General features: G+C 44.3%; 1 protein-coding gene and 1 long non-coding RNA gene across 3 annotated transcripts in view; both read left to right on the forward strand.

Annotated features, from left to right (window-relative positions):
• SACS (sacsin molecular chaperone) overlaps positions 1 to 24,789 on the forward strand; it is a 64,903-nt gene that overhangs the window by 2,071 nt on the left and 38,043 nt on the right. The window contains exons 1-6 of one of the 2 annotated variants that reach the window (XM_085852735.1): positions 511 to 3,258; positions 6,435 to 6,637; positions 19,342 to 19,492; positions 22,837 to 22,927; positions 23,079 to 23,164; positions 23,915 to 24,026. In XM_085852735.1, coding sequence (XP_085708861.1) covers positions 6,462 to 6,637; positions 19,342 to 19,492; positions 22,837 to 22,927; positions 23,079 to 23,164; positions 23,915 to 24,026 — 616 coding nt within the window. In that variant the 5' untranslated portion in view covers positions 511 to 3,258; positions 6,435 to 6,461. Of the gene's footprint in view, positions 1 to 510; positions 3,259 to 6,434; positions 6,638 to 19,341; positions 19,493 to 22,836; positions 22,928 to 23,078; positions 23,165 to 23,914; positions 24,027 to 24,789 lie in introns of those variants that run through there. The other variant, XM_085852734.1, reaches the window with a different exon arrangement.
• LOC147014617 (uncharacterized) lies at positions 6,651 to 11,648 on the forward strand. The gene is made up of 2 exons (XR_015050823.1): positions 6,651 to 11,097; positions 11,186 to 11,648. It is a non-coding gene; the product is annotated as an uncharacterized LOC147014617 (long non-coding RNA).

A 24,789-nucleotide genomic window follows, 5' to 3' on the forward strand; every position in this document is an offset into this window, starting at 1 on the left:
ATCACGCCCACCAAGAAGGTCCGACATCGGTATCCGAGAACAAGGAAGTCCGACACAGGACGAGGAGGTCATCCGGCCCATCATGCCCACACATGTCCACCAAGAAGGTCCGACATCGGTATCCGAGAACAAGGAGGTCCGACACAGGACGAGGAGGTCATCCGGCCCATCCTGCCCACACATGTCCACCAAGAAGGTCCGACATCGGTATCCGAGAACAAGGAGGTCCGACACAGGACGAGGAGGTCATCCGACCCATCATGCCCACACATGTCCGCCAAGAAGGTCCGACATCGGTATCAGAGATCAAGGAGGTCCGACACAGGATGAGGAGGTCATCCGACCCATCATGCCCACACATGTCTGCCAAGAAGGTCCGATATCGGTATCCGAGAACAAGGGGGTCCGACACAGGATGAGGAGGTCATCCGACCAATCATGCCCACACGTGTCCGCCAAGAAGGTCCGACATCGGTATCCGAGATCAAGGAGGTCCGACACAGGATGAGGAGGTCATCCGACCCATCATGCCCACACATGTCCGCCAAGAAGGTCCGACATCGGAATCTGAGAACAAGGAGGTCCGACACAGGATGAGGAGGTCATCCGACCCATCATGCCCACACATGTCCGCCAAGAAGGTCCGACATCGGTATCCGAGAACAAGGAGGTCCGACACAGGACGAGGAGGTCATCCAGCCCATACATGTCCACCAAGAAGGTCCGACATCGGTATCCGAGAACAAGGAGGTCCGACACAGGACGAGGAGGTCATCCGGCCCATCATGCCCACACATGTCCACCAAGAAGGTCCGACATCGGTATCCGAGAACAAGGAGGTCTGACACAGGACGAGGAGGTCATCTGGCCCATCACGCCCACCAAGAAGGTCCGACATCGGTATCCGAGAACAAGGAAGTCCGACACAGGACGAGGAGGTCATACGACCCATCATGCCCACACATGTCCGCCAATATCCGTGTACCCCTGGACCCTCAATGTTTCCAGGTCTGGGTATCCACCTATCCAAGTCCAGTATAAACCCTTCCACCGTTTCAGCTTTCAAGCACTAACTACCATCTGAGGGAAAGACCTTTGGCTGTAATATTGTCCCAACTCACGTCTTCTTCACACTCAAGCCATTCACGGCCCTGGTGCTGTCATTCTCCATTCTGCTGAACAGTGAACAACCCTCCCTCATTTAAATCACCTCCACCACCGAAAGTGGACCCAAGGTGGACGGAGGTTATGTTTTCACCCATTTCTGTCCGTCTGTTTCATATCATTCTCACGGTGTCAAATAAAAATGTTAAAACATAATAAAATAAAATAAAAACATCTCGTCCTCTCTCTTTCACCCTGTACAGATAGCCGAGACACCGAGAGGTAGACACACTCCCCTCCAAGCTGTCTTGTCTGGGTTCGAATCCCAACCCAGCTTTAAACTACCATCCTGGTGTTTCACAGGCAGGGTGATTCATCACGGTGTGTGCTGTCCTCCGGTTGGACGTTAAACTGGGAGTCCCGTAAACCAGCATTAGTTGATGGACGTTGAAGACCCCACGGTGTCCTTCGTGAAGAGTCGGCGAGCTATCGCCGGCATCCTGAGCAAATTCCAAATTCCTGCTGGGAAGGCAATGGTAAACTACCCTGTTTAACCCTGTCCAAGAAATTGCTGTAATATTCACACTGACGTTCTGCAACAGACGTACATCAGTCGAATACACCATGTATACATTAAATACACTGTACACCCCTCGTCATGCGTTTTCCATGCGTCTTGGACTAAGTGATCGCTATCCGAGAACTCGTTGAACACCTTACAAGCTCATCCGCAATATTGCTCAGTTCGAGGGGTACCCGAATAAAGGGAAATGATGGTTAAGAAGAAGAAGAAGAAGAAGAAGCGTAGTTTAAGTTGAAGTCATTAATTTAATTATCATGTTGACTCGAGGGATGATTCTCGATGTTTTATATGATGTATACGTTATGTAAACTGTAGATTTAACAAAAGGTAAACGAAACCTGCGGCTTTCACAATCATCGAGGCAATTACGCAGCAATAAACTGCAATAAAGTGACGTCACGCCTAATCGTCGCCAACTCTCCATCACTCCCGATCATTTGGCTCATGAGATGCGAGACGTGCGGAGCGTTCGGAAGTAGTAAAACTTTGTCGTGTACAAACAAACGATCGTTGGGGGGGAAGGCTCGTTTAGATTCGAGCAACGTCCCTTGTATTCTGCTCTTGGAACATTTTTCACCCAACAGGGATCGATCAATCACTGTATCTGGAAACGGCCCCTCGTCCTCCATTAACCCCCACTGTTTCTTCCACTGGGCCACACAATGAATGCATTGGGTTTTCTTTTAACCTACGACTTTATGGGATCATGATGGGACACTGCGAGTTCCAAGTGCGACATGTCGCACGGGGATACTTTCTCTCTCTCTACTGCACCATCCATGCACTGGACCACACCGGATCAGTAATAGTGGAAGAATCTGTTTGTTTTAAACCAGTTACGAGAAGGAGGTTGTTGATTGTTTCCATCAGGCAGGACGGTCCATCACCTCCCAAAACGTGTCCCCGAGGCGGCTCAGCCAATCAGAGGACATTCCTCCAGGTATTTTGCCGCGGTTTGTAACATTCGAAGTTTGACAGTTGTTGGCGTCCAGGTGTTCACGTCACAACGAATCAGATTGTCTGGTGTCACGTGCGCTCACGATTTGACAGTAAACCGTTGAATTCGTCACCAACCCAGAGTGACGTCATGGCACAGTGTGGTTTTGGCTTTTTTTTCTTTTGGACCAATTCCGGCCTGGAAAATGCCACTAGCTGTTTCGTGGAATATAAATGTCGGGTTTGTTGTGTGCTTTGAGTTGATGTGTTGCAAATGGTGACTTGAGGGCACTGCAAAGCAAACCACGAAGTAGCAGAGGATCCTTCCTCGATCTGCTTCTCGGTTTACCGATTACTTCCCACCACTCCACCTCCTCCACCCACACCACCCTGCCTCCTCCACTCACACCACTCCGCCTCCTCCACCCACACCACTCCGCCTTCTCCACCCACACCACTCCGCCTCCTCCACCCACACCACTCCACCTCCTCCACCCACACCACTCCGCCTCCTCCACCCACACCACTCCGCCTCCTCCACCCACACCCCATGCACACGATCTACTCCTCTGAATTCGACTACTCTTGCAGCGTCCTCTTAAAGTCAAGTATCACTACCTCCATCACCTTATCTGGTAATTTGTTACAAATACTCATTAACTTTCTGAATTGATGTCTGTATTGTGTCCCTTATAATCCCAGGTAACGTTACCGTAGCGTGAAATGGCAGAGAAGATGGGGTGGGTGGGAAGTTGGGGTGCAGTGTTGGGGAGAGTGAGTGTGGAGAGGAAAGATCTGAGAGCGAAGGAAAGTAGATTTGGAAAGAATGAGTTGAGGCTTGCAGTGATAAGGAAAGGTGCAATGGTAAACATGTCTGTGCAGTGACTGTTATGACACAGCAGACAGTAACAGAATGCATTGTGCACCTTTTTGTGTTCGAAATGCTGAACTGGATATCAGGAAGTCTTAATGTTCTTGTCAGTACTTACCAGTCATGAGACTTACCAGTCTTACCAGACAGTCTTACCAGACTTACCAGTCTTACCAGTCTTAAGAATGAAGTATTAATGAATTAATAAATGCACAATTAACAGCATGTATTTGTGTATTAAAAAATAAATAATAATCTTAATATATTATATACGAGCAAATGCAAACCGTCGCTTTGCTGATGGGAATATTGAGGGGGAGAAAGAGGGAGGGGGTGGGGGAGAAAGAGGGAGGGAGGGGTGGGGGAGAAAGAGGGAGGGAGGGGTGGGGGAGAAAGAGGGAGGGAGGGGTGGGGGAGAAAGAGGGAGGGAGGGGTGGGGGAGAAAGAGGGAGGGAGGGTGGGGGAGAAAGAGGGAGGGAGGGTGGGGGAGAAAGAGGGAGGGAGGGAGGGTGGGGGAGAAAGAGGGAGGGAGGGAGGGTGGGGGAGAAAGAGGGAGGGAGGGGTGGGGGAGAAAGAGGGAGGGAGGGGTGGGGGAGAAAGAGGGAGGGAGGGGTGGGGGAGAAAGAGGTAGGGAGGGGTGGGGGAGAGAGGTAGGGAGGGGTGGGGGAGAGAGGGAGGGAGGGGTGGGGGAGAAAGAGGGAGGGAGGGGTGGGGGAGAAAGAGGGAGGGAGGGGTGGGGGAGAAAGAGGGAGGGAGGGGTGGGGGAGAAAGAGGAGAGAGAGAGAGAGAGAGAGAGAGAGAGAGAGAGAGAGAGAGAGAGAGAGAGAGAGAGAGAGAGAGAGAGAGAGAGAGAGAGAGAGAGAGAGAGAGAGAGAGAGAGAGAGAGAGAGAGAGAGAGAGAGAGAAAAAGAGAGTGAGAGAGAGAGAGAGAGAGAGAGAGAGAGAGAGAGAGAGAGAGAGAGAGAGAGAGAGAGAGAGAGAGAGAGATATATATATATATATGTATGAAATGTGAAAGAATGGAGGTGAGGGGTGAGGGGAGAGAGAGGAGGGAGCGAGGGGTGAGAGGAGGGAGGGGGAGAGGAATAGTGGGAGGGGGAGGAAGGAGGGTGAGGGAGCTAGTACGGGTTGGTGAGGAAGGGGGCAGCAAGGAAGTGGGAAAGAAGAACGAATGGGTGCTGGGGAAAGTGACACCTCACCAAATGTCGCTATATACTCTGGGAGTGAGGGGGGAGTGAGGAGGATGGAGGAGAGAGGAGGGGGGAGTGGGGATGGGGTTTGGGAGGAGGTAGGTGTGAGGTGAGGGGGTTCTCGACTTGCGTTTGGCAGTGGAACCTGTGGAGAAGGGTGGGGTGGGGGGGGGGGATAGTACAGAATTGAATGAAATGGGGTATGTTAAAACAACACATTGATGTGGCACACATAGACTGCCCGGAGATGTGTGTGGGGATGGAGATGGGAGTATATATATTCAAAATAAAGACCAATTACTGCACTGTAGTGTCAAGAAGAAAGCCAGACATAACAATACACACAAACAAACAAACAAACACACACACACACACACACACACACACACACACACACACACACACACACACACACACACACACACACACACACACACACACACACACCTATAATTCTATGCACATACATACATATTTACATATATACATCGACACACACATACATACAAACACACAAACACAGATATACAGTACTATGTTCTGGTAAGTACTGACAAAAGCTATTTCATTTGAAGTTATAACCTTAACTTATAAACAATTTACTGATTTCCCAATTACCCAGATCATCAGCGGGGCACCGTTTTTCATCGAGGTTTCAATCCTTCCAGCCCAGAACCTCTCAAAACGGTGGATCCACAACCCAGGTCGCAGGTCCACATCAGTAGATTACTCAACATCAATGGACCCACAACCTCAATGTTGTGTCCAGACAGTCAGTCAACACAGCAATACAATTTCCTGATTTAAACTTATTTAATTATTACTTTGATTTAAAGTATTACTACATTTGAATAGCATTAATCCTCTGTCTCCTCTGTCCCACAGTCCATCACTTTTATATGATAATATATGAAGCGATAAACACTTTAGCTTGTACACACGTCCATTACACAGCACCTCCATCTAACCATAGACTCATACTGTCATTCACATATTCAAACTGTCATCAATAACCGACTTTGACATGCTGCACTGTATAATATAGGTTATTACTGTAATATAATATTATTGCTATAAAGGTTATTGCTGTCTGTGTATGTCTGTCTATTCCACCCTGAAAAACGGAAAACACTTCTCAGGGAGAAAAACGTATTCAGTAAAAGTTTCTTCCAATTAATCCAAACCTCAGGGAAAATTACATACCATCGTTTCAATCAAAGAAAAATATATTGAACCTGGGTGATGTATAGGCAACAGAACGCTGCCTCGATTACTCCCCCAAAAATCTTTTTCCCTGTAAAGAAATGTCTAACCTCCCATTTTTGAGTTCTTTCAACCAGCAGAAGAATAAAAGGCTTCCTTTGTTTTTTTTCCTTACATTGTGGTATTTTAACCAAAAGCTTCTGCAAGTACTAATAATTCTGTTTGTTGTTTGTTATTAATGAAAGTGTGATTATAATTCTTCGTATAGACTATAAAAGGTATTTTCCTCCAGTAGGAAAACACTTGAATACCCTCTTTGAAACGTCCTGTATTCATTGAACATTCCATCACACATCCTCACCTGGAACGGCTCAATGTCCTCCAGTCAGTAAGACCAATGTTGAATACAGATTCACCAGGTGGTTCATTTCGCATTTTAACTCGTTAACAATAACCAAGCAGCATTCACCACCACCGATTCAATAAACTTCACGTTATCTGTTACAGCTTTACCGATGTGTGATCTCTGTGTGCTCGACCATTGTAGTTAATTGGATCGCATGGTGCTGGAGACATGCCATCAGCGATGCACACCTTTAGTGCTTCACCTGAGCAAGGATGCCCTTCTTTGGACTGGCTCCTGGTTGCTTCTGGCTCACCGTGTGGAGTCTCCTCACCATTTATCTCTCGTCAGCTTACCTCTGTCCCAGAGTCCAGCATCAATCATGCCTGCGGTCTTCCTTCTACAAGGTACGGCCTTCTTCCTTCCCCCTTTTCATTATTAGTTGGTTATTAAGGTCGTTTTATAGTCCTTAACAATGCTGATGTATCACTTGTCATTGTCATGTGTTTTAGTTGGTCTTAACTCTTTTAAGCTGGTTGTTCATTCTGCGAACACTTAAAACGGGTCACAGAAAAGATCAAGACCAGGTTAAACATAATCTGGAAACTTGTGGGCACCAGCTGGGGATCAAGTGCGTGAACTCTTTGCACTGCTAGCCTTGCTCTTGTGTACTCTGCAGCAGAATACTGTTCTCCTGTTTGGGCAGAGAGCAACCACACAAAACACTTGGACACTGTCCTGAAAACACTGATGCGGATAATCAGTGGTACACTGAAATCAACAACCGTGCAGTGACTCCCAGTCCTTTTTAACATCCCACCCCCTGATGTGTGCTGGAAGGGAAAAATGCTGAGAGAGTTTGACTGCATTAAAATCAACCATGAGCTTCCAATCCATAAAGACCTGCAAAATCTACCAAATATGCGACTGAAGTCACGCAAACCTTTATGGGGCTCTGCAAATGTTTTGAGTGATGTGGGGTTGAACATAAAGAACAAGTGACACAATCTCTGGACAGAAAACAACACTGCTAACTAGAGCGGCATACCTAAACCAAAATTGAATTTGGTTGTTCTTGTCATCTAACCAACTCATCCACCAAGTTTTGTTTTAATCCATCCCCAACTTTTTGAGATACCGTGCTATGTATCATTTTTGGACCCATTTCTCAAATGGTGATCAATAATCACTTTTAAAAATTAAAAACAATTCTTGGATCTTCATCTGGATTCAGATCTTCCCCCAAAATCTAATCAATTTGTCCTTGTCACACACTCAAGCTGTCTACCAGGTTGCGTCCAAATCTGTACATAATTTTTTGAGACATTGTGTTATATATCATTTTTAGTCCTATCTCTCAATGGTGAAGAATGACGTTAAAAGTTCTCGGATTTGGATTCGGATTCAGATGTTCACCAAAAAATGATTCAAGTCTTTCTTGTCATACACACAACCTGTCCACCAAGTTTCGTCTGAATCCGTCCGCAACCTTTTGAGATATCGTGCTTTAAAAAAAAATATCGTTTTATATAAATCGTATATATCGTTTTTAGCCCCATCTCTCAATGGTGAAAAAAACCACTTAAAAAACACAAGAAATTATCGCATCTGGATTCGGATTCGCATCTTCACCAAAATTGAATCGATTCTTCCTGGACGCACTCCCATTGTGTCCACCAAGTTTTGTCCAAATCTGTGCATAATTTTTTGAGACATCATGTGATATGTCGTTTTTGGCCCTAGGACTCAATGGTGAAGAATCACTTCAAAAATTCTCGTATCCAGATACGGATTTGGATCCTGACAAAAAATGTGTGTTCCAGTCCTTGGCCAGTCACCTTCATGCACAAAAAAATTCAACACGATTGCTAGAAAACTGGATCCAAAAATTTTGTGACAAACAGACAGTCAAACAGACAGACAAACAGACACTGCAGACCAACATACCTCACAAAATTATTTCTCCAGACAGGGGTGAAAACATCCTTTATCTACCTTCGGTGGCGGAAGTAACATAACTGGTGAGTGAACCGACATATGAGCCTCCAGGTTTCGACCTCCCCTAGAAACAGAGGTCTGCACTCAACAGGATCCATGCTCTCCATGCAAGGACATCACACCACCTCCACAAATGGAATTTCAAAGACAGCCCAGCATGTGACTGTGGTCACTTTGATCAGACTATTCATCACATTGTGAATGAGTGTCACCTATGGAAATTTGATGAAGGATTTAAGGCAATTCACCTAACAGGCAGTGCTGTGACTTGGCTGTCCAACTTAGACTTCGATCTATGAGCTGTAATTTGTCATACGCAAGATTATATTCGAGCTGGTTGTCTCATCTGATGCTGCTGAAGGTCTCAAGGTACTTTTAGCAAAGTGTAGGCCATTGTGTGCCTCAACAGCTGGTTAATTTCCTCCTGGTTTGCAAAAATGTTTGTAGTTGGGAAGATCCACATTAAAAAGACGAAGGCACCACCAACTAGAATTTCTGTCCAGCGGGCAAGGCTCAGGTCTGACGTTTTGACCACTGAGTGATATTCATTTGGGACTGTGCAGTCACCGTGCATCCGTTACCCTCCTAAGGGAGAGCGGAAGCAGGCAAAAAATAAATAAATAAAACAAGCAGTCATAGACTGGTACTTACGAAATCGTCAACTTGACTTCTGACCTTGTCTAATAAAAGCTGTCTCTAGAAAAGGTAGCGACGCAAACCAAAAGTTTCTACGATGATTCCTTACCAAACCATCAAAAATCGAATGTTTGACCTCACTGTGACCTTGACCTTTGACCAATTTTGACCAAAATCTAATCAGCACTAGCCATCACCCTCCTGAATCACGTGGTGTAATTTGACATTGGTAACTTCTTCCGTTCTCGCATTATCGTGCCTACAAACAAACACACAAACAGAGGACGGAAGTCATCAATATACTTACGAAATCTAAAGATTTCGTAAGTAATAACGATTGTAACCTTCCCACCCACATGTCTGACCACATCTGATATCACACGCCAGGTGATGATGAAAACTTCAGGTCTCATCGTGTGTCTATTTCAGTCACACAATGCCTCCTCCCCCTTGGGAGGGTATTTTACATCAGGGGCGCAATGCCTGCACAGTTCTGGATGGAGAACACTTGGCAGTTGAAATGTCGGTTCTGAAACCTTTCCTGTTGGCAGCTATGCTAGTCGGTGGCGTATTCAGTTTTGATTCTCTTTTCCATGAGAATGATCGTGGAGAATGATAGTAAAATAATAACTGTGGCTGTAACTGCAGAGGCACTTTAGTCCCTTCACACCGAGGTTGAGTGCTCTCATTCTAGAGAGGCGCTCTCTTGTAGTTAAAAGAGTTGGACAGGATGGCTCACAGATAACGTACTTGCCTTTGAGCTGTCTTATCGAAGTTTCATTCTCAATCCGACTTTAAATTGTCAGACTGGTCATTAATAGGCAGGGCATTACATCACAAAAAAAATACACCCTTCAGAGGGGACTTTAAGCTTGGGACCCCTCCCTACCCAATCTTCCTCTCTCCTCTGCCAGCATTGATTATATCGATGGACATTAAAGATCCGCCGGTGTCATTCGCGAAGCATAGGCGGGTTGTCCCCAGCACTCTTAACAAATTATGATTACCTGCCAAAATGGACTAGAGTATAGTCAAACAGGCCTAACCAGTCCTGCTATAACTAGCTCTACAAAGTCCAAGCCTCTGAGTTGGTATTCTGGCAGCATATAACCCACTGTACACCAATGGTCCATGGCAGAACCTGAAACAAAGCTGGGATAAGTAACAAAAGCAGTGGCACTAACATGTGTGACAGTTTTGGTGGTTCAGGGATGGAAAGAATAGAACGCAACACTTGGTGAGACATGTACACACAATGGTGACAGGTGTATTTGAAACGTCTTGCAGAAGTGATGGGCCTGGAGGAAAAATCGTGACACAATGAATTTAAATCCTGACATGTATACACACAGGAATATCCATCCTCTCCAACCCAAGTGACTTTTACCTCTTCTTCTCATTCGTTTTTTGTATATTTCGTTTTGATACGACTTGTACATTTAGTTTCATTATTTTCGCTCCAATGAAGGCCAAATGCCCAAAACGTCAACTTCACTTTGCTCCCCACATAACTTTGTCAGCCTCGAGTCTGGTTGCACAAACCGACACAACTCTTGATAAGGACTAGTACTCCTCTTTGAGTTAAAATTCGTTTTGCTAATTCACCTCCACCACCTCGAAATTACAATTTCTTGACAACATAAAAGGTATCTCTAAGATGAGAAGCATATTGTTGATTGATCTTATCTGCAGTCTGGAAAGTGAAAGTAGTTGCCATGTGAAGGCAAATTTTTTTTTATCATAAAGATCAGAAAACTGGGAAAATCAGAACGTTGATTTTTTCAGTCTGTCCATAAACTATTTACCAAATCCCAAGAATGGCATATAAACAAACATGCTTTAAGTTAGACTGGAGGTCCTGTAGCCTTTTCAGGAGACATCTGTCTCGGCCACACCCACCAACTACCCACCTCTCTCCCACTCCCATTTCCCTCCCCCTTTTCTCTTATTTTCTTCAACCCCCTCCTACTTCGATTCACCCCCATCCCATCCCTCATTCCTCACCCTGTTTCTCTCGAGATAATTGTATTCGGTTTAGCAAGTGTGTTCTGCATAGTCCCGAGTTGAAGGCCACTCTGTTGTAGAAACTTCGGACCTCTGAGCCTCTGCTCTCAGGTAAAATCACGAGTGGGCCATGCTCCAGTAGTTTTTGGCATTCTACAATTCCTCATTTAAAGAGTCTCATCTACACTCCTGCTTTGAAGAAGGGCCCATGTCTCAATTGTCACGGCAGGTAGTGTGCCTCCATCAACAATTGTTTGAGAAAATGAACCGTCTCCATTGTTATTTGCATCTCTAAGTTTTTTTTTAATTCTCTGCAGTATAGTACATACTACCGATGGCCTGCATGGATTTTGCATCACAATGAACTAAGGAATACACATGGGGTTGATCACATGACCCCCAAAACGGTGGATCCATTTCCAGTACATCAATGCATTCAAATGGAGTGACCATGTTGCAAACAGTGAGCCAAGCGTGTTGTGAGCAGCTGCTGGGACCTATCATTATCCAGAGCACATTAATATTCCTTTGACAAGTGGCTAGGACAGAGCACTCCTGGGATCTGCCTCGACCTTTGAGATATTATCCTGAATAGCTTGACGCTCAAAAATAAAAATAAAAACCTTGTGGCATATGGCCACCCACGGTGGAGAAAGACCTACATTGCAGCTGAAGTGTCATTTCCTGCACTGCTACATCAAACTTCCCACAAGTATATGCAGTTCTAAAGTGGTAATGATGATAAGACCTTTCAGCCACAATTGCAAGCAGCCTGCCAAGGACGAAAATAGGGCAACCATGTGCCCAAAACTTGTCACTGAGCCTTTGCCATCATGAAAACTTCACAATGTACGTTTGTGTTTTCTGTAATGCTATTATTGACCGAATGGATTAACATAATGTGAAACAGATTTCAGGACTTTGTGGATTTCATGCCACATCATGTCAAGGCCTGGATTAGAGCGAACAGCGGTTCAAACAGATCTGTCGTATGCCATTGCAATCAAATGGACAGAAAGTGTCTAACTGCTTTTATCACACGTGATGGGGTAAGAAAGGAGTGGGTGGGGTGGGTCTGTCCTACCATGAGTATATTTTGCTGAAAGTTTTGACTTGATCGTGTAATTCCATCAAGTGTGGTTTGCTCAAATTTCTCGACTCTTCTTTCTCTCCTTCCTGCTTTAACAACCAGACTCGTTGAGAAGACAATGTTCACCATGTGAGCAAGTTGTTACCTCTGCCACTTAAGGTGGATGGAGGTTGTTTTCACCCCTGTCTGTCTGTTTGTTTGTCTGTGAGCAGGATATCTCAAAAAGTTATGGACAAATTCGGACAAAACTTGGTGGACAGGTTGGGTGTGTGACAAGGACAAACTGATTCGATTTTGGTGAAGATCTGGATCTGAATACAAGAATTATTTAACTGATTCTTCACCATTGAGTCCATCCATCCATCGGGACCATCCTCTATGCAGAGCGTTGGTGCTGCCTAAGCAATCTCCTTGGCTATTGGGCACAATCCTGGATGGATAATCACTACGACACAGGATACCAGCAAGCTGGTACTCATTTTGCCGACCTCAGAAGGATGACAGGCAGAGTCAACCCCATTTGGTATTAATTCAACAGCCGAGTGGGATTTGAACTCAGGATCGTAGGTAGGATCCTAAGCTCACCACCCGAACCATTAAGCCAACACCAGGCATACCATTGAGTGATGGGGCCAAAAATGATATATAGCACAATATCTCAAAGTTGTGGAGTTCTTACAAAACTCGGTGGATGAGTTAGTTTTGTGACAGGAACAAGCCGATTATATTTAGGTTGAGGTCCGGATTCAGATCCGACCTACACTACCAGTCGGAAGTTTTAGAACACCCCCATTTTTCCAGTTTTTACTGAAATGTAAGCAGTTCAAGTCCAGTGAATAACCTGAAATGGTACAAAGCTAAGTGTTAAACTGCCAGAGGTTAAAAAAAAGTTTAGGTTACCAAAAACTGAAAAATAATGTAAATTTCAGAGTTGTTAAAAAAGGGCCTTTTCAGGGAACAAGTAATGGGTTAGTAACTGCAGCTGCTCTGCAGCAATGGAAGTAAATCAAGCCTTAAAAGTTGATGCAAACAATTCCTACAGGTGTCCCAACTTTTGTTGAATAGTTACAAACCCTCTGTCTGTATAAAAGCAGTGTTGGAACAGACTGTGTTGCTACATTCTCTGCAGCATTATTTGGACAATGTTGCACTGCAGGAAGTAGTATATTGCTATCATAATGGTGAGAAAAAGACAATGAACAAAGCAAGACAGACAGACCATTATAACCCTTAAAAGTGGAGGTCTTTCTTTTGAGAAATTGCCAAGTAAGCCAAGGTGTCAGTGAGTACAGTTTCCTACACCATCAAAAGGAACTTGGAAACTGGAGGAAACTGACAGGAAGAGGACTGGCAGGCCCAAAGCCACAACACAATCAGAAGACAAGTTTCTGAGTCAACAGCTTGCATGATAGGTGGCTCACAGGACAGCAGCTTCAAGCACAGCTTAACACTGGTCGAAGTAAGGAAGTCTTAGTTTCAACTGTGAAGAGAAGACTTGGAGCTGCAGGTTTGATAGGTCGAGTGGCAGTAAGAAAGCCATTGCTAAGATGGTAAAATAAGAAAAAGAGGCTTGTCTGGGTCATGAAGCATCGCCAGTGGACTACTGAAAACTGGAAGACGGTCTTATGGACCGATGAATCAAAATTTGAAATATTCGGTTCATTATGCAGGGTTTTTGTACGCTGTCGAGTAGGCGAAAGGATGGTTCCTCAGTGTGTGACACCAACTGTCAAACATGGAGGAGGAAGCATGATGATCTGGGGCTCTTTTGCTGGATGCAGAGTCGGCGACTTGTACAGAGTGACTGGCACCCTGAACCAAAAGGGCTCCCACAGCATTTTGCAGCGCCATGCAATACCCTCTGGTCTACGCCTAGTTGGTCAGGGATTCATCCCACAACAAGATAACGACCCAAAACATACCTCCAGGCTATGTCAGAACTACCTTAGAAGAAAAGAACAAGATGGTTGGCTTCAAATCATGGAATGGCCAGCAGTCTCCAGACTTAAACCCCATCGAGCTGGTTTGGGATGAACTTGACAGAAGTGTGAAAGCAAAGCAACCAACAAATGCAGCACATTTGTGGGAAATTCTGCAACAGTGTTGGGAAGAACTTTCCGAACAATATTTGATTTCCATTGTTGAAAGAATGCCATGAGTATGTTCGGCTGTTATATCTGCTGAAGGTGGCTACTTTGACGAGTCAAAAATTTAGATTAAATTTTGTTCAACAAAACGATTCCATGATTTTTTTTTTATCTGCAATTGTTTATTTGTTCTATGCTTTAATTTCAGAGTACATTGAAACATTAAACTGCTTAAATTTCAGTAAAAACTAGAAAAATGAGGGTGTTCTAAAACTCTCGACCGGTCGTGTATCAGTGGGAAGCATCACATAAACTGTTCAGCCTGGTGGAGGTATGCATCTCGTTCAGCCTGAACTAGAACGACACCGAGTGTCACCGAGTGTCGTTTTCGTTTTGAAATATCGCATCCTGTTTTGTTTTTCGTACAAATAATTATTTGTTTATTTTTGTACATTGGTCTAAGACTCTAAGTCATGTGGAGGAGATTGGATGTAAATAACGTGCATGACATGGACATTAGTAGCCTAGACATTAGTGTAATGTTACATGAATTACAAAGAAATTTGGAGACAATACGGGACTTTTGAAATGACGTATGAATGCTAACGAGGCCTTTCATGCATGTGCTGTGTGTGCATTTTCAGCGACTCATTTGCACTAACTGGGGCACATTTCACCTGCCATTGTGAGCGTGAAATCTGAAATTCAAATAATATAGTCTTTTTAACAAATAGTATTGTCTTTTTATCATAATTTTAAGGATTTGGATGAAAGATTGGCAATTTCAAGATGGTTAACCATAATTGTGTTCCTGGATGCAAATCGGACTCACAAAAACATAGGAGATATGAGAAACAAGCCGGGAGGCGACGAGGGATTCGCTAGGATCCAAGCGCTGGATACGATGCTTTTCATTCTGACTGATCCACCGACGAAGATTCATTGCCAAGACATATTGGTTCACATACAATTGTTCCTCTGCCTGGCAAGATTTTTCCTATTGCGTATTTTGCCAACTGGCACTCATAAAAAATGACGGTAAATAGACACCCTATTTTTGAAGGACTATCATTTGAAAAATAATCGGTTTGCTGTTTGTGCTGTGGAGCCTCGCGTTGCAAACACACACACACACACACACACACACACACACACACACACACACACACACACACACACACACACACACACCCCGACAATAAGGGACATCTAGCATATATATGAATCCAATATCCGTGGATGAGAGGTGTCTAGTTCCTATAATTTCCTATTCATACAAGCGAGCAGCAGCAGAAAAAACACACACACACTTCTCCTTTTAGTAATAGATGCAAAATCCAAGTATAATTTATCTTGAGGCCCCAGAACCAAACAAACAATATATTTATAACAGCTCCCACTCCAACATGATTAAGAGTAAATATTATTTTTAAAGTTGATTTTAAACTTATCCTATACATTCACAAGCCGCAGATATGACCCTCCCATCACTGTGAAGTACCCAAATCAGAAATGGTGTCTCTCTCAGAGAAGTGTGCCTGGTACATCCTGCTCCCGCATAAATATAGCTCGCACAATATTTGTGTGTTATCACGTCGTGAAGATGTCCTTTGTCGAAGAGTCTATATCATTACTCCGTTGGTAATTATGCACAGCAATCTTTCCAATTGCAGATGTCCATTAAATAAATAACCAAGCCTGCCATGATTATAAGAGGCACTCCCGCAAGGTTAAAAGTTCATTCATTGGTCGTGATCCAATGGGGGTTTGGGTAGAACGTGCCCATCTCCTATCCTTTGGGTCTTGCACCAACCCACATCGTTGGGAATGGCTGTATGGGCAGCTGAAATATCTCAGTCCTATGAGTGAGCTGAGAAAGTTTTCCAACTCTTTCATTGTGCAGAGGCACATCCTTCACTCAGGTACTTTTCCAAGTATTTTCAACTTTTAGAAGCTTTGTGAGCCATTTTAGGTTACGATCCTTATCTCGCATGCATGAAACACAGAGACGTATCCAAATCACCATTTCTGTTAAGGAGGGGTTATGCGCATGCATGCTGAGCATTCTGGGGCAGATGACATCATTTCAAATGTTGACAAACACACTTGGCATATATAGGATTTGAAGAATGGATGAAATGAATAGGACATTAATCTGAGTATGCTAACCACTGTGGGAAGTGAAGAGGAGCTGACATTTTGGTCGTTAACCTTTTTCAAAAGAGCTCTTTCGCTGCAATGAAGGGTCAGCCAACAGTGATGTCTATTCCAATGCCATCAGGAAACTCAGCCACTGCTGGGAATAAAAGTGTGACTTTTGACTCTTCCTCGTATTGTGTAAATATGTGTGTTATCTCTTGTGAATTATCATTCTTTTGTACACAAAGTCTAGACTCATGGAAGAGTGAGGTGAAATGAAATTATAAGGCAATGCATTGGCAGTGGGTCAGTGGGACAACAGGGTGACAGGTCAGGTCAGGTATGGGAGCATGTGCCAGAACAGCGCGTCGCTGCGTCCACTTTCCGCCGGTACTCCAGGGGCCTCCGTCTGGCCATCCCCCAGGCAGATGCCAGGCCCATCCCCATCTCCTTGAGATGATGGTCAACCTGCTGCAACCATGAGGTGACAGATGAGGAGGATAAACAAGCAAGAGGAGAAAGAGAAGAGGGAGGAAAACTTGGTGACGTGAAAATAGACTGGGAGGGGTGGGGGTGGTGAGGTGTTACTAAGGATAGAAACAATCAGGGGTAGTGATGTAAGGATGGAAGACCTGAGGAGAGGTGAGACAAAACAGAAGCCAACAACGTGTCTGAAATGAGAGAACAGCAAACCCTGTGCTTCTGTTTTTTGTTGGATATACGAATGATGTTAAGAGCTTTGGATAGCAGAGAGACCAGCCCATAGGAATGAGCAGCATACCATTGAGATACGTAGGCTGTGAGTAGTTCAGGTTTAGCAAGTAAGGACTTGGTATGACAATTATGCTTTCTCTGCGCTGCCTTTGGATGTCAGGTTTGATTATATGGTCTCCCAGGAGTGGTCATAACTGATGTTTGGGTCCAGGAGTTTGAGAGACTGAACTTCTTCCAGTGTTTGATTGTTGAAATAGGTGGATTAGTTTGACAATTATTCCAGATAGACAGAATGAGAATTTGAGATTTGCCTGCAATGAAATACATCTTTTAAGTATGAGACCAATATGATCCTTTCCAGGTCAGCAGAAAGGGGGGCGACTCCTGCTGCTGGCCTTTCAGTAGGATGTGGAATTATATGGTGTAATGTTAGAGGAAAATATGGTTTTTCAGGCCAACAGAGGGGATGTTAATGTATACTAGGAATAGGACTCAGCCAAGTGCAAGGCTCAAGCCTTTACTGGGAGAGGATATCAGAGGATTCTGTTGGGAGCGAAATGCTGACCGCGTGAGTGGAGAATATCAGAAACCTAGAAAAGAAGGTAGCCTTGTATTCCATAGGCAAAAGCTTGGGAAGCAGAGCAGGGTGTGTCGAATGCGTTGGGCTATTTCAGAGACACAGTCCTGACGGTTTCTTTCTGATTCAGGGTCTGCTGTTGTTAAAAGAGTCGGGGAAACTTATCCAATGTTGAGGTTGAGTCATCGGGTTGAATCCAAATGAATTGTCAGAGATTATACTTGACGGCAGATGAGATTATTGTTTCCACGATTTTGTTTAAAATTTCAAGTTGACCTTAGGTGAAGGACGGGTTGAAAAGATAAGACAGAGGATAACCAACGGAGAGCAGCAAAACAGTATTTGAAAACAGGCACCGATACCATCTTGGCCCATTGTCAAGGCAGAATCAAAGCAGCCAATAACCGCGTCTACCTTCTCAGGTGAAAAATAATCAATGTCCAAGTGGAAGTGGGTATGAGGGTATATGTTGAGAACAGAGAAGGATGGGCTGGTACACGAGCTTATGGGGCAAACAGTAAGTGGAGACATTCTGCTTTATCTTAGGCAGTCTGCCGTAATGCCATTTGAGGTGAGGGGCAGGATGGAGGGGGAGGGAGGGGTGAGGGTGGAGGTCATACACCAGAGACAGACTTGACAAGGCACCACCATGACATGGAGGAAGGGACTGGTTGGAGAGTTCGGCCTTGAGATTTGTAAGACGGAATTTTCTGGCTTGCCTCAGGATGGACACACAGTTGTTGCAAGCCGGCGTTGCGGAATCACCTTAAGATGCCCTCGGTTGGGTTAGCCTTTTATGATGAGATAGCAAGCTGCTTGATAGACACTGCCTTGCCACATAATTGTATATTTTACCTCGTCTATTGCCCTCTTTTTGACTTTTATGTTTTGCTTCAAATAAATCCATCATGATGGATGCATCATGCTGGTAGATTTGGGTAGTGGTGGTTATTTAAAATTCTCTTTGGAGTGCCGTATCAACATCTAACATATCCACTTACTACAAAGGTCTCAACTTTGAAATCAAGTCAGTCTCTTGACTGCCACTGGTAACAGTAACCCAGTGCTACCCTTCCGCATGGTTGGGTAGTCGGCAACTAAACCGACTACCCTCACTGGCTTGCCAGTGGAAGGGTGACTGTGACACCCGGCATGACGAAAAACAATACCTGTTCAAGGGCGGATGAGCTCCCTTTGGGAGCCAACGGCCATCCAGTGAGGAGATGGTGTCTCCTAAAAGATACCCATCCGGTTGGACCGGTCTTTTAGATAGTCGGTTGTAGACAGCAACCGCTCAGGGTAGTACTACCGTTCGGAGTTAAGAGTGTTAAAGTTGTGCCCGCGGCACCATCTTACATTCTTCTTGTCAGAATTGCTGGTCTTACTTTCTGTCTCACACAAACTGTAGCTATCAGGCTAGCTTTAATCTCACTTCACCTTCTCATGTCTTTTCTATCTATGCAGTTCTTTCATTGATAACTCACGTACTCTTCACCAAACACACCGTAGGATCATTAACATCCACCAACTATTGTATGCCGACTGGACACACATCTTAACATCCGTTTGAGAGACAGCACACTTTGTAAGCTCCAATCCAACAGTTTATAGTCTGGTTGGGAATCAAATTCAGGCTCGATGGATCAAAGGTAAGTGTACTACCGAGGAACCGTCGTGTCGGACAACATCTTGCATATCCATATACACCTTGAACCAGAACACAAGGACTTGCTGTTTCGTGTAATATACAAATTAATTGTGATGTATGCAGGTTACGTCCTGCAAACAGGATGGTCAACTTAATACCGCATGACCAGTCCCACCCACATCTCCCCCAAATGCCTCTTTCATTATTGTGGTTTCCAGAATCATAATTGTGACTGTGGACCATGAATACTTGGGACCTCGAGTGTACCACCTTTGTTCGAGCAGCACGACAGATGAGATAAAAAAGCTGTTTTATGAGGAAACAGACCTACCGGTGAATCACCAGAACCTGTTTCATCACAACAAACTGGTAAGATTGTTTGAAATGTTTTTGAAAATAAATTTAAGTTATCAAAAACAAGAAGTTAGTTTTAATGCCGATGATGGAACTGTGTCCATAGTATAAAAATGATCAGAAACGAATCAGTCGTCGATTGTATACGGCACGTGGCTGCGGGTTCGCAGCAGATCTTGAAGGCGTGCGGCAGTGCCGCTGATGCAGTGCCCCCTATAGGTTAGGGCAGGAATTTGGAATTTGTTCTCGGTGCTGGCTATAGCTCGCTTACTCATCGCGAAGGATACTGTGGAGTCTTTAACATCCACCAATTAATGTAGGCAGACGGGACGCCCAGTTTAACGTCCATCTGAGGGACGGCACACACAATGATGAATCACCCTGCCTGCGAAACACCAGGATGACAGTTTCCAGCTGGGTTGGGATTCAAATCCAGGACAGACAGCTCAGAACTAATCAGTAAACGTTAATATTAGGTCGTTCTCGTCTTGTTTTTGAAATTTACCAACAGTGACTTGTATTTGGTCTCCACTCCACATGACAAAGCTGAATCAATGACATCATGCGAGCCTGTCCTGCAGATGTGGTGATATTATTTAGCCTTGAAGAGGGAGGAATCTAAACATTTGATTATGTAGGAACGTGTGCACTCATCCTGAGGTTCAAATTGGAAATGCAGGCTCTAACTCAGGGGTTCCCAACCTGTGGTACGCGTACCACAGGTGGTACATTTGGACTTTCTCGGTGGTACGTGGCAGCGTGCTTTTTTTAACGCTGTTTTTATTTTTCTTCTCTCTCATGCAGCTTGTGCACAATAATTAAATTTATATCGAAAGCGGCTGTACACTGACAGCTGTTTGTTATTGGCCATTGTGTACAAGTCTTATTATTTGTTTTGTCTCTACACGCCACACTGTCATCATTGCTTATTGCCCGGCTTATTGTTACCGTTATCGTTCACCAGCATCATGTCAATGCGAAAATGTTCGGAGAGTTATCTCAAATTAGGCTTCACTTCCATCCAAAAAGGTGAATTAGAAGCTCCACAGTGTGTGATTTGTGGAAAAGTTCTCGGCAATCAATCTATGAAGCCAAGTCTATTGAAGCGCCATTTTGATGCTGTTCATCCTGAACACGGCGACAAGGACCATGATTTTTTTTCATCGGAAGGAAAATGCCATGAAAAGAGCACGCTTCGACGGCAGCGGCAGTTTTCAACAGCAGTCCACGGCAGCCGTAAAGGCATCCTACTTAGTTGCACTGCGAATTGCAGAACAGAAAAAAAACCTCACACCGTCGGTGAAAGCTTCATCCTTCCCGCCACAAAAGATATCATACGTCTCATGCTGGGAGAACAAAGCGCCAAGAAGCTCAATTCTCTTTCGTTGTCAAACAGCACAGTTCAGAGGCGCATTGAAGAAATGTCAACCAATATTTGTGACCAGGTGGTGGCAGAAATCAAGGCATCTCCATGCAGATTTTCTATGCAACTGACGTGGCAAATTGTGCCCAACTGTTAGCGTTTGTTCGGTACGTGCATAAAGCCAAGTTCAAGGATGAAATACTATTTTGCCCCCGCTTAAAACCACAACGAAAGCAAAGGACATTTTCGAAGAGGTGTCTTCCATCTTTGATCAAGTTGGGCTGTCATGGGTTGATCTGAAAGGCTGTACTACAGATGGTGCTCCAGTTATGTTGGGGGTGCAGATCAGGTTTCCAAACGCTTGTGAAGGCAGTAGCTCCTGAAGTGCGTGGCCTACACTGTACGATCCACCGCCACGCACTCACAGCCAAGGCGCTCCCCAAGCCATTGACTGACGTTCTCTCAACCATGATCAAAATTGTGAACCATGTGAAATCCCAGGCTCTCAATTCACGACTTTTCAAGAAACTTTGCGAGGATTTCGACTCCAACCATAAAGTTCTCTTATTTCACACTGAGGTGAGATGGTTATCCCATGGAAATATGGCGGAGCGCGTGTTTGAACTGCGAGCTGAGCTTCGTGAATTCTTCGAAAACGATGGAAAACGAAAGACTGTCGATTTCGTCGCTGCTTTGAACGACCCCGACTGGGCATTGCACCTGGCTTATTTGGTCGACATTTTCTCTCAGTTAAACGCCCTGAACAAGTCTCTTCAGGGGACTGGCGCGACTATCATTGACTTCATAAACAAGGTCAAGGGATTTCAGGAAAAACTCCGTCTGTGGAAGACGAATGTCGAAGCGGGAGTGGTGGTCATGTTTTCTTGCACGGCCGATATTCTTCAGAAGCGTGAAAAGAATCCCCCAAGGGAGTTCATACAACTGGTAAAAGATCACCTCGCTTCTTTGGATGAGGAATTAAATTCCTATTTTCCAGATCTCAAGGAACTGGATCTGAAAATGATTCGCAACCCATTTCGCATGAATGCATTGGATTTGCCACCTGGAACAGGACTGCAGGAAAGCTTGATTGATCTCCAGAACGACTCCACAGCCTGAGATCAGTTTGACGAGATGAATCTTGCGGACTTCTGGTGTGGAATGTTGGGGTCTTACCCTAAGCTAGCTGCCCTGGCTGTTCTTTCGCTCATAGTATTCCCATCTACATGGCTGTGTGAAGCTGGGTTCTCGTCAGTCCTAATTCCAAAAACAAAACAAAGTTCCTAACTGGATGTTGAACATGATGTTCGGTGCGCTTTATTCAAAACAAAGCCTGAAATCGACCTGCTTGTGAGCAAGAAGCAGGCTCATCCATCCCATTGACTGGACATTTTACACAATCAAATAGGTACTTACTGTATCATTCTTTTGTTCAGATCAGATTGCTTAATGTCATAGTTGTGAATTGTTAGTATAGTTTAACTCCCCATTGTCATATCTGTATTGCAAATGAACACTATTTTAGGTGAATTTTGGTACAGTGGTACTCGGTGGGACCACGAACATGTGAAATGGTACCCTCGTAAAAAAAAAAGGTTGGGAACCCCTGCTCTAACTCGACCTGGATATGCCGTGATTCATATGATTAGGTAGTTCCCCATTCATGAAACTCGATCGTAAAATTAAGTTCTGCTCATTGGTGGTGCTATTAAGGGTAGAGGGTTAAATTGTTTATGACCTGGGTCAAATTGGCATTTAATCAAATGAACGATTTGCTATCGTAGAGCATGGTGATCAAAGGAATGTGGTTCTTGCTGGTTGTGTGGTTCTTGTTAAGTCCTCTCCACATCTGTTTGTTTTTCGACTTCCGATCATCGAAGATGAGACTTTTATTTTGCATATTCTGAGCAACACGAACCCACCGACTGAGTCTACCTATGTGGGCCAATGTTTGACCACACCCGTTCGATTTTCGCTCCTTGTTCCTCATGAGCAGGTGGCCGAATGTGTTGAGCTGCAATCTCTCATTTCAACGGCACAGCGACAGATACGATTTTCCATGCAAGTGAAGGGGCTTCAGGGTGGAGGTACAAGTATGAATGCTATTATTTGATGACAAAATACTGTTGTTTGAAGAAATTGTTTTGCTTTCAGACAAAGCGAAACGTAGACATTCTGTTCTGAAGTTTCTCTTGATCGCTTCACATGCTCACACGAGTTACTTGTCATTTGAAACAGGGAAATTCGGCCAATCAACTCCACCTTTGGTTGATTTTCTCAAAGATATCTTGCGCCGTTATCCAGAGGGTGGACAAATATTGAAGGTAAGTTGCTTACATTTACGTTGAGATGTAGCAATGAAACCTCAAATAAATTAGAGGCGATTGGAGGTGGGGGGAGGGTGGTCGTATGGCAGCTTAGCTGCTGGGGAAGCTATCATTTCTTGAAGCACGACTGTGTCACTGATACAGTGCCCCTCTACCAGAACACACACTCAAACTGGTACTCATTTCGCCGACCTCTGAAGGATGACAGGCTGAGTCAACCCCCTGGTGTATTAATTCAGTGGCTGACGTGGCTTGAACTCAGGACCCTAGGATCCCAAGCTGCCACCCTAACCACTGAGCCAACACCAGGCTGGGGGGAGGGTGTGTTAGTGAGGGGAATGGTTGGAGAGGTTACATCAGCAATTTGTATAATTCAGGCCAAAGAAAGAAAAGTTGTTATAATCACAGAGTCTGCTCTTGCTGACATCTTCAGTTCACAATCATGGCGATCACATGATCTCACCGGCAGTTGCCGATTGGCTTATTGCTGTTGTGTATTGGCACAAATCGGGATTTTTTTCACTCGCTTAAAAATATGTGTGTTATCTCATCATTCAATGTAATCCTGATAGCAATGTTTGGAAGAGGAACCACCTTAAACCAATAAGTTCTGATATGACCACTTGATTCTCACTGAATGATTAACAGCAGCTGTAATACAAAAAAATTCTCAGAATGAGAACTTTCCTGTAGTTTAAGGTGTTGATTATGATTATTTCTTCTGAACCCATTCCCTACTGTTTTTAGGAGCTTGTTCAAAATGCTGAGGATGCTGGTGCAACTGATGTGAAATTCCTCTATGATGAGTGCTCTCATGGGACAGATTCGCTCTGGTGTAATGAGCTGGCAAAATTCCAAGGTACATTATTTTAGTGTCCAAATCGAATAAGTAATGTTTTAGTAATTGTAGAAAGAATTGTTTTTGTTCATTAGTGATCTTAGGCTCATGCAGGGGTTTGTACATACTGTATATCACATGGAGGACAAAGATGTTTGTGTACTTTTATATGAATCAGTGACATTGGTAGACAATGGATGAAGACACATTACAAGGGATTTGAACCTGGGTATCTCAGCGTTATGAGCCTTGTGAGGTTATATGCTCAGATGGGAGCGCCAACCGGGTCAACCCAGAGTGATGTTTCAGTATTAAGTGTTTGAAACTATTTGCTCGTTTGCACCGGCTCCAGGGGAAAATCGTCCGTGTGTTTGTAAACTTATTTATCTCTTACAATCTCACTCTTATGGTTAGTTGGCTTTCGCATGAACTGTGACTAGCATGTTAAAAATAATTCACTGTGCTGTTCTCAGAACTCTATCGTAACCTGTTATCTACAACCTTCACCTAGTGCACTCTGCCTGCAATGGGCACTACATTGTGAAGCATGCCATCCTCTGAAGAGGGAGTTAAGCTGGCTGTCCAACTTTCCAGTTGTATGCATCAAAAACTCATGGTGTATATGTTTTTACAAGAGTAGTCCTTTTGGCGGGGAACCCATGCCACAGTTCCTATAAGTTTTGATTGTATAATTGGCCACCTAGCATCAATAAGATATTTCATTTTCCATAACATATACAATGGCCTCACGAATCTCGACCAACGATAAGAGATAAGATAGCAT

The sequence above is a fragment of the Eptatretus burgeri genome, chromosome 13 (genome assembly GCF_056783735.1).
Source record: "Eptatretus burgeri isolate ZD-2024b chromosome 13, Ebu_testis_v1, whole genome shotgun sequence".
Taxonomy (NCBI): Eukaryota; Metazoa; Chordata; class Myxini; order Myxiniformes; family Myxinidae; genus Eptatretus; species Eptatretus burgeri.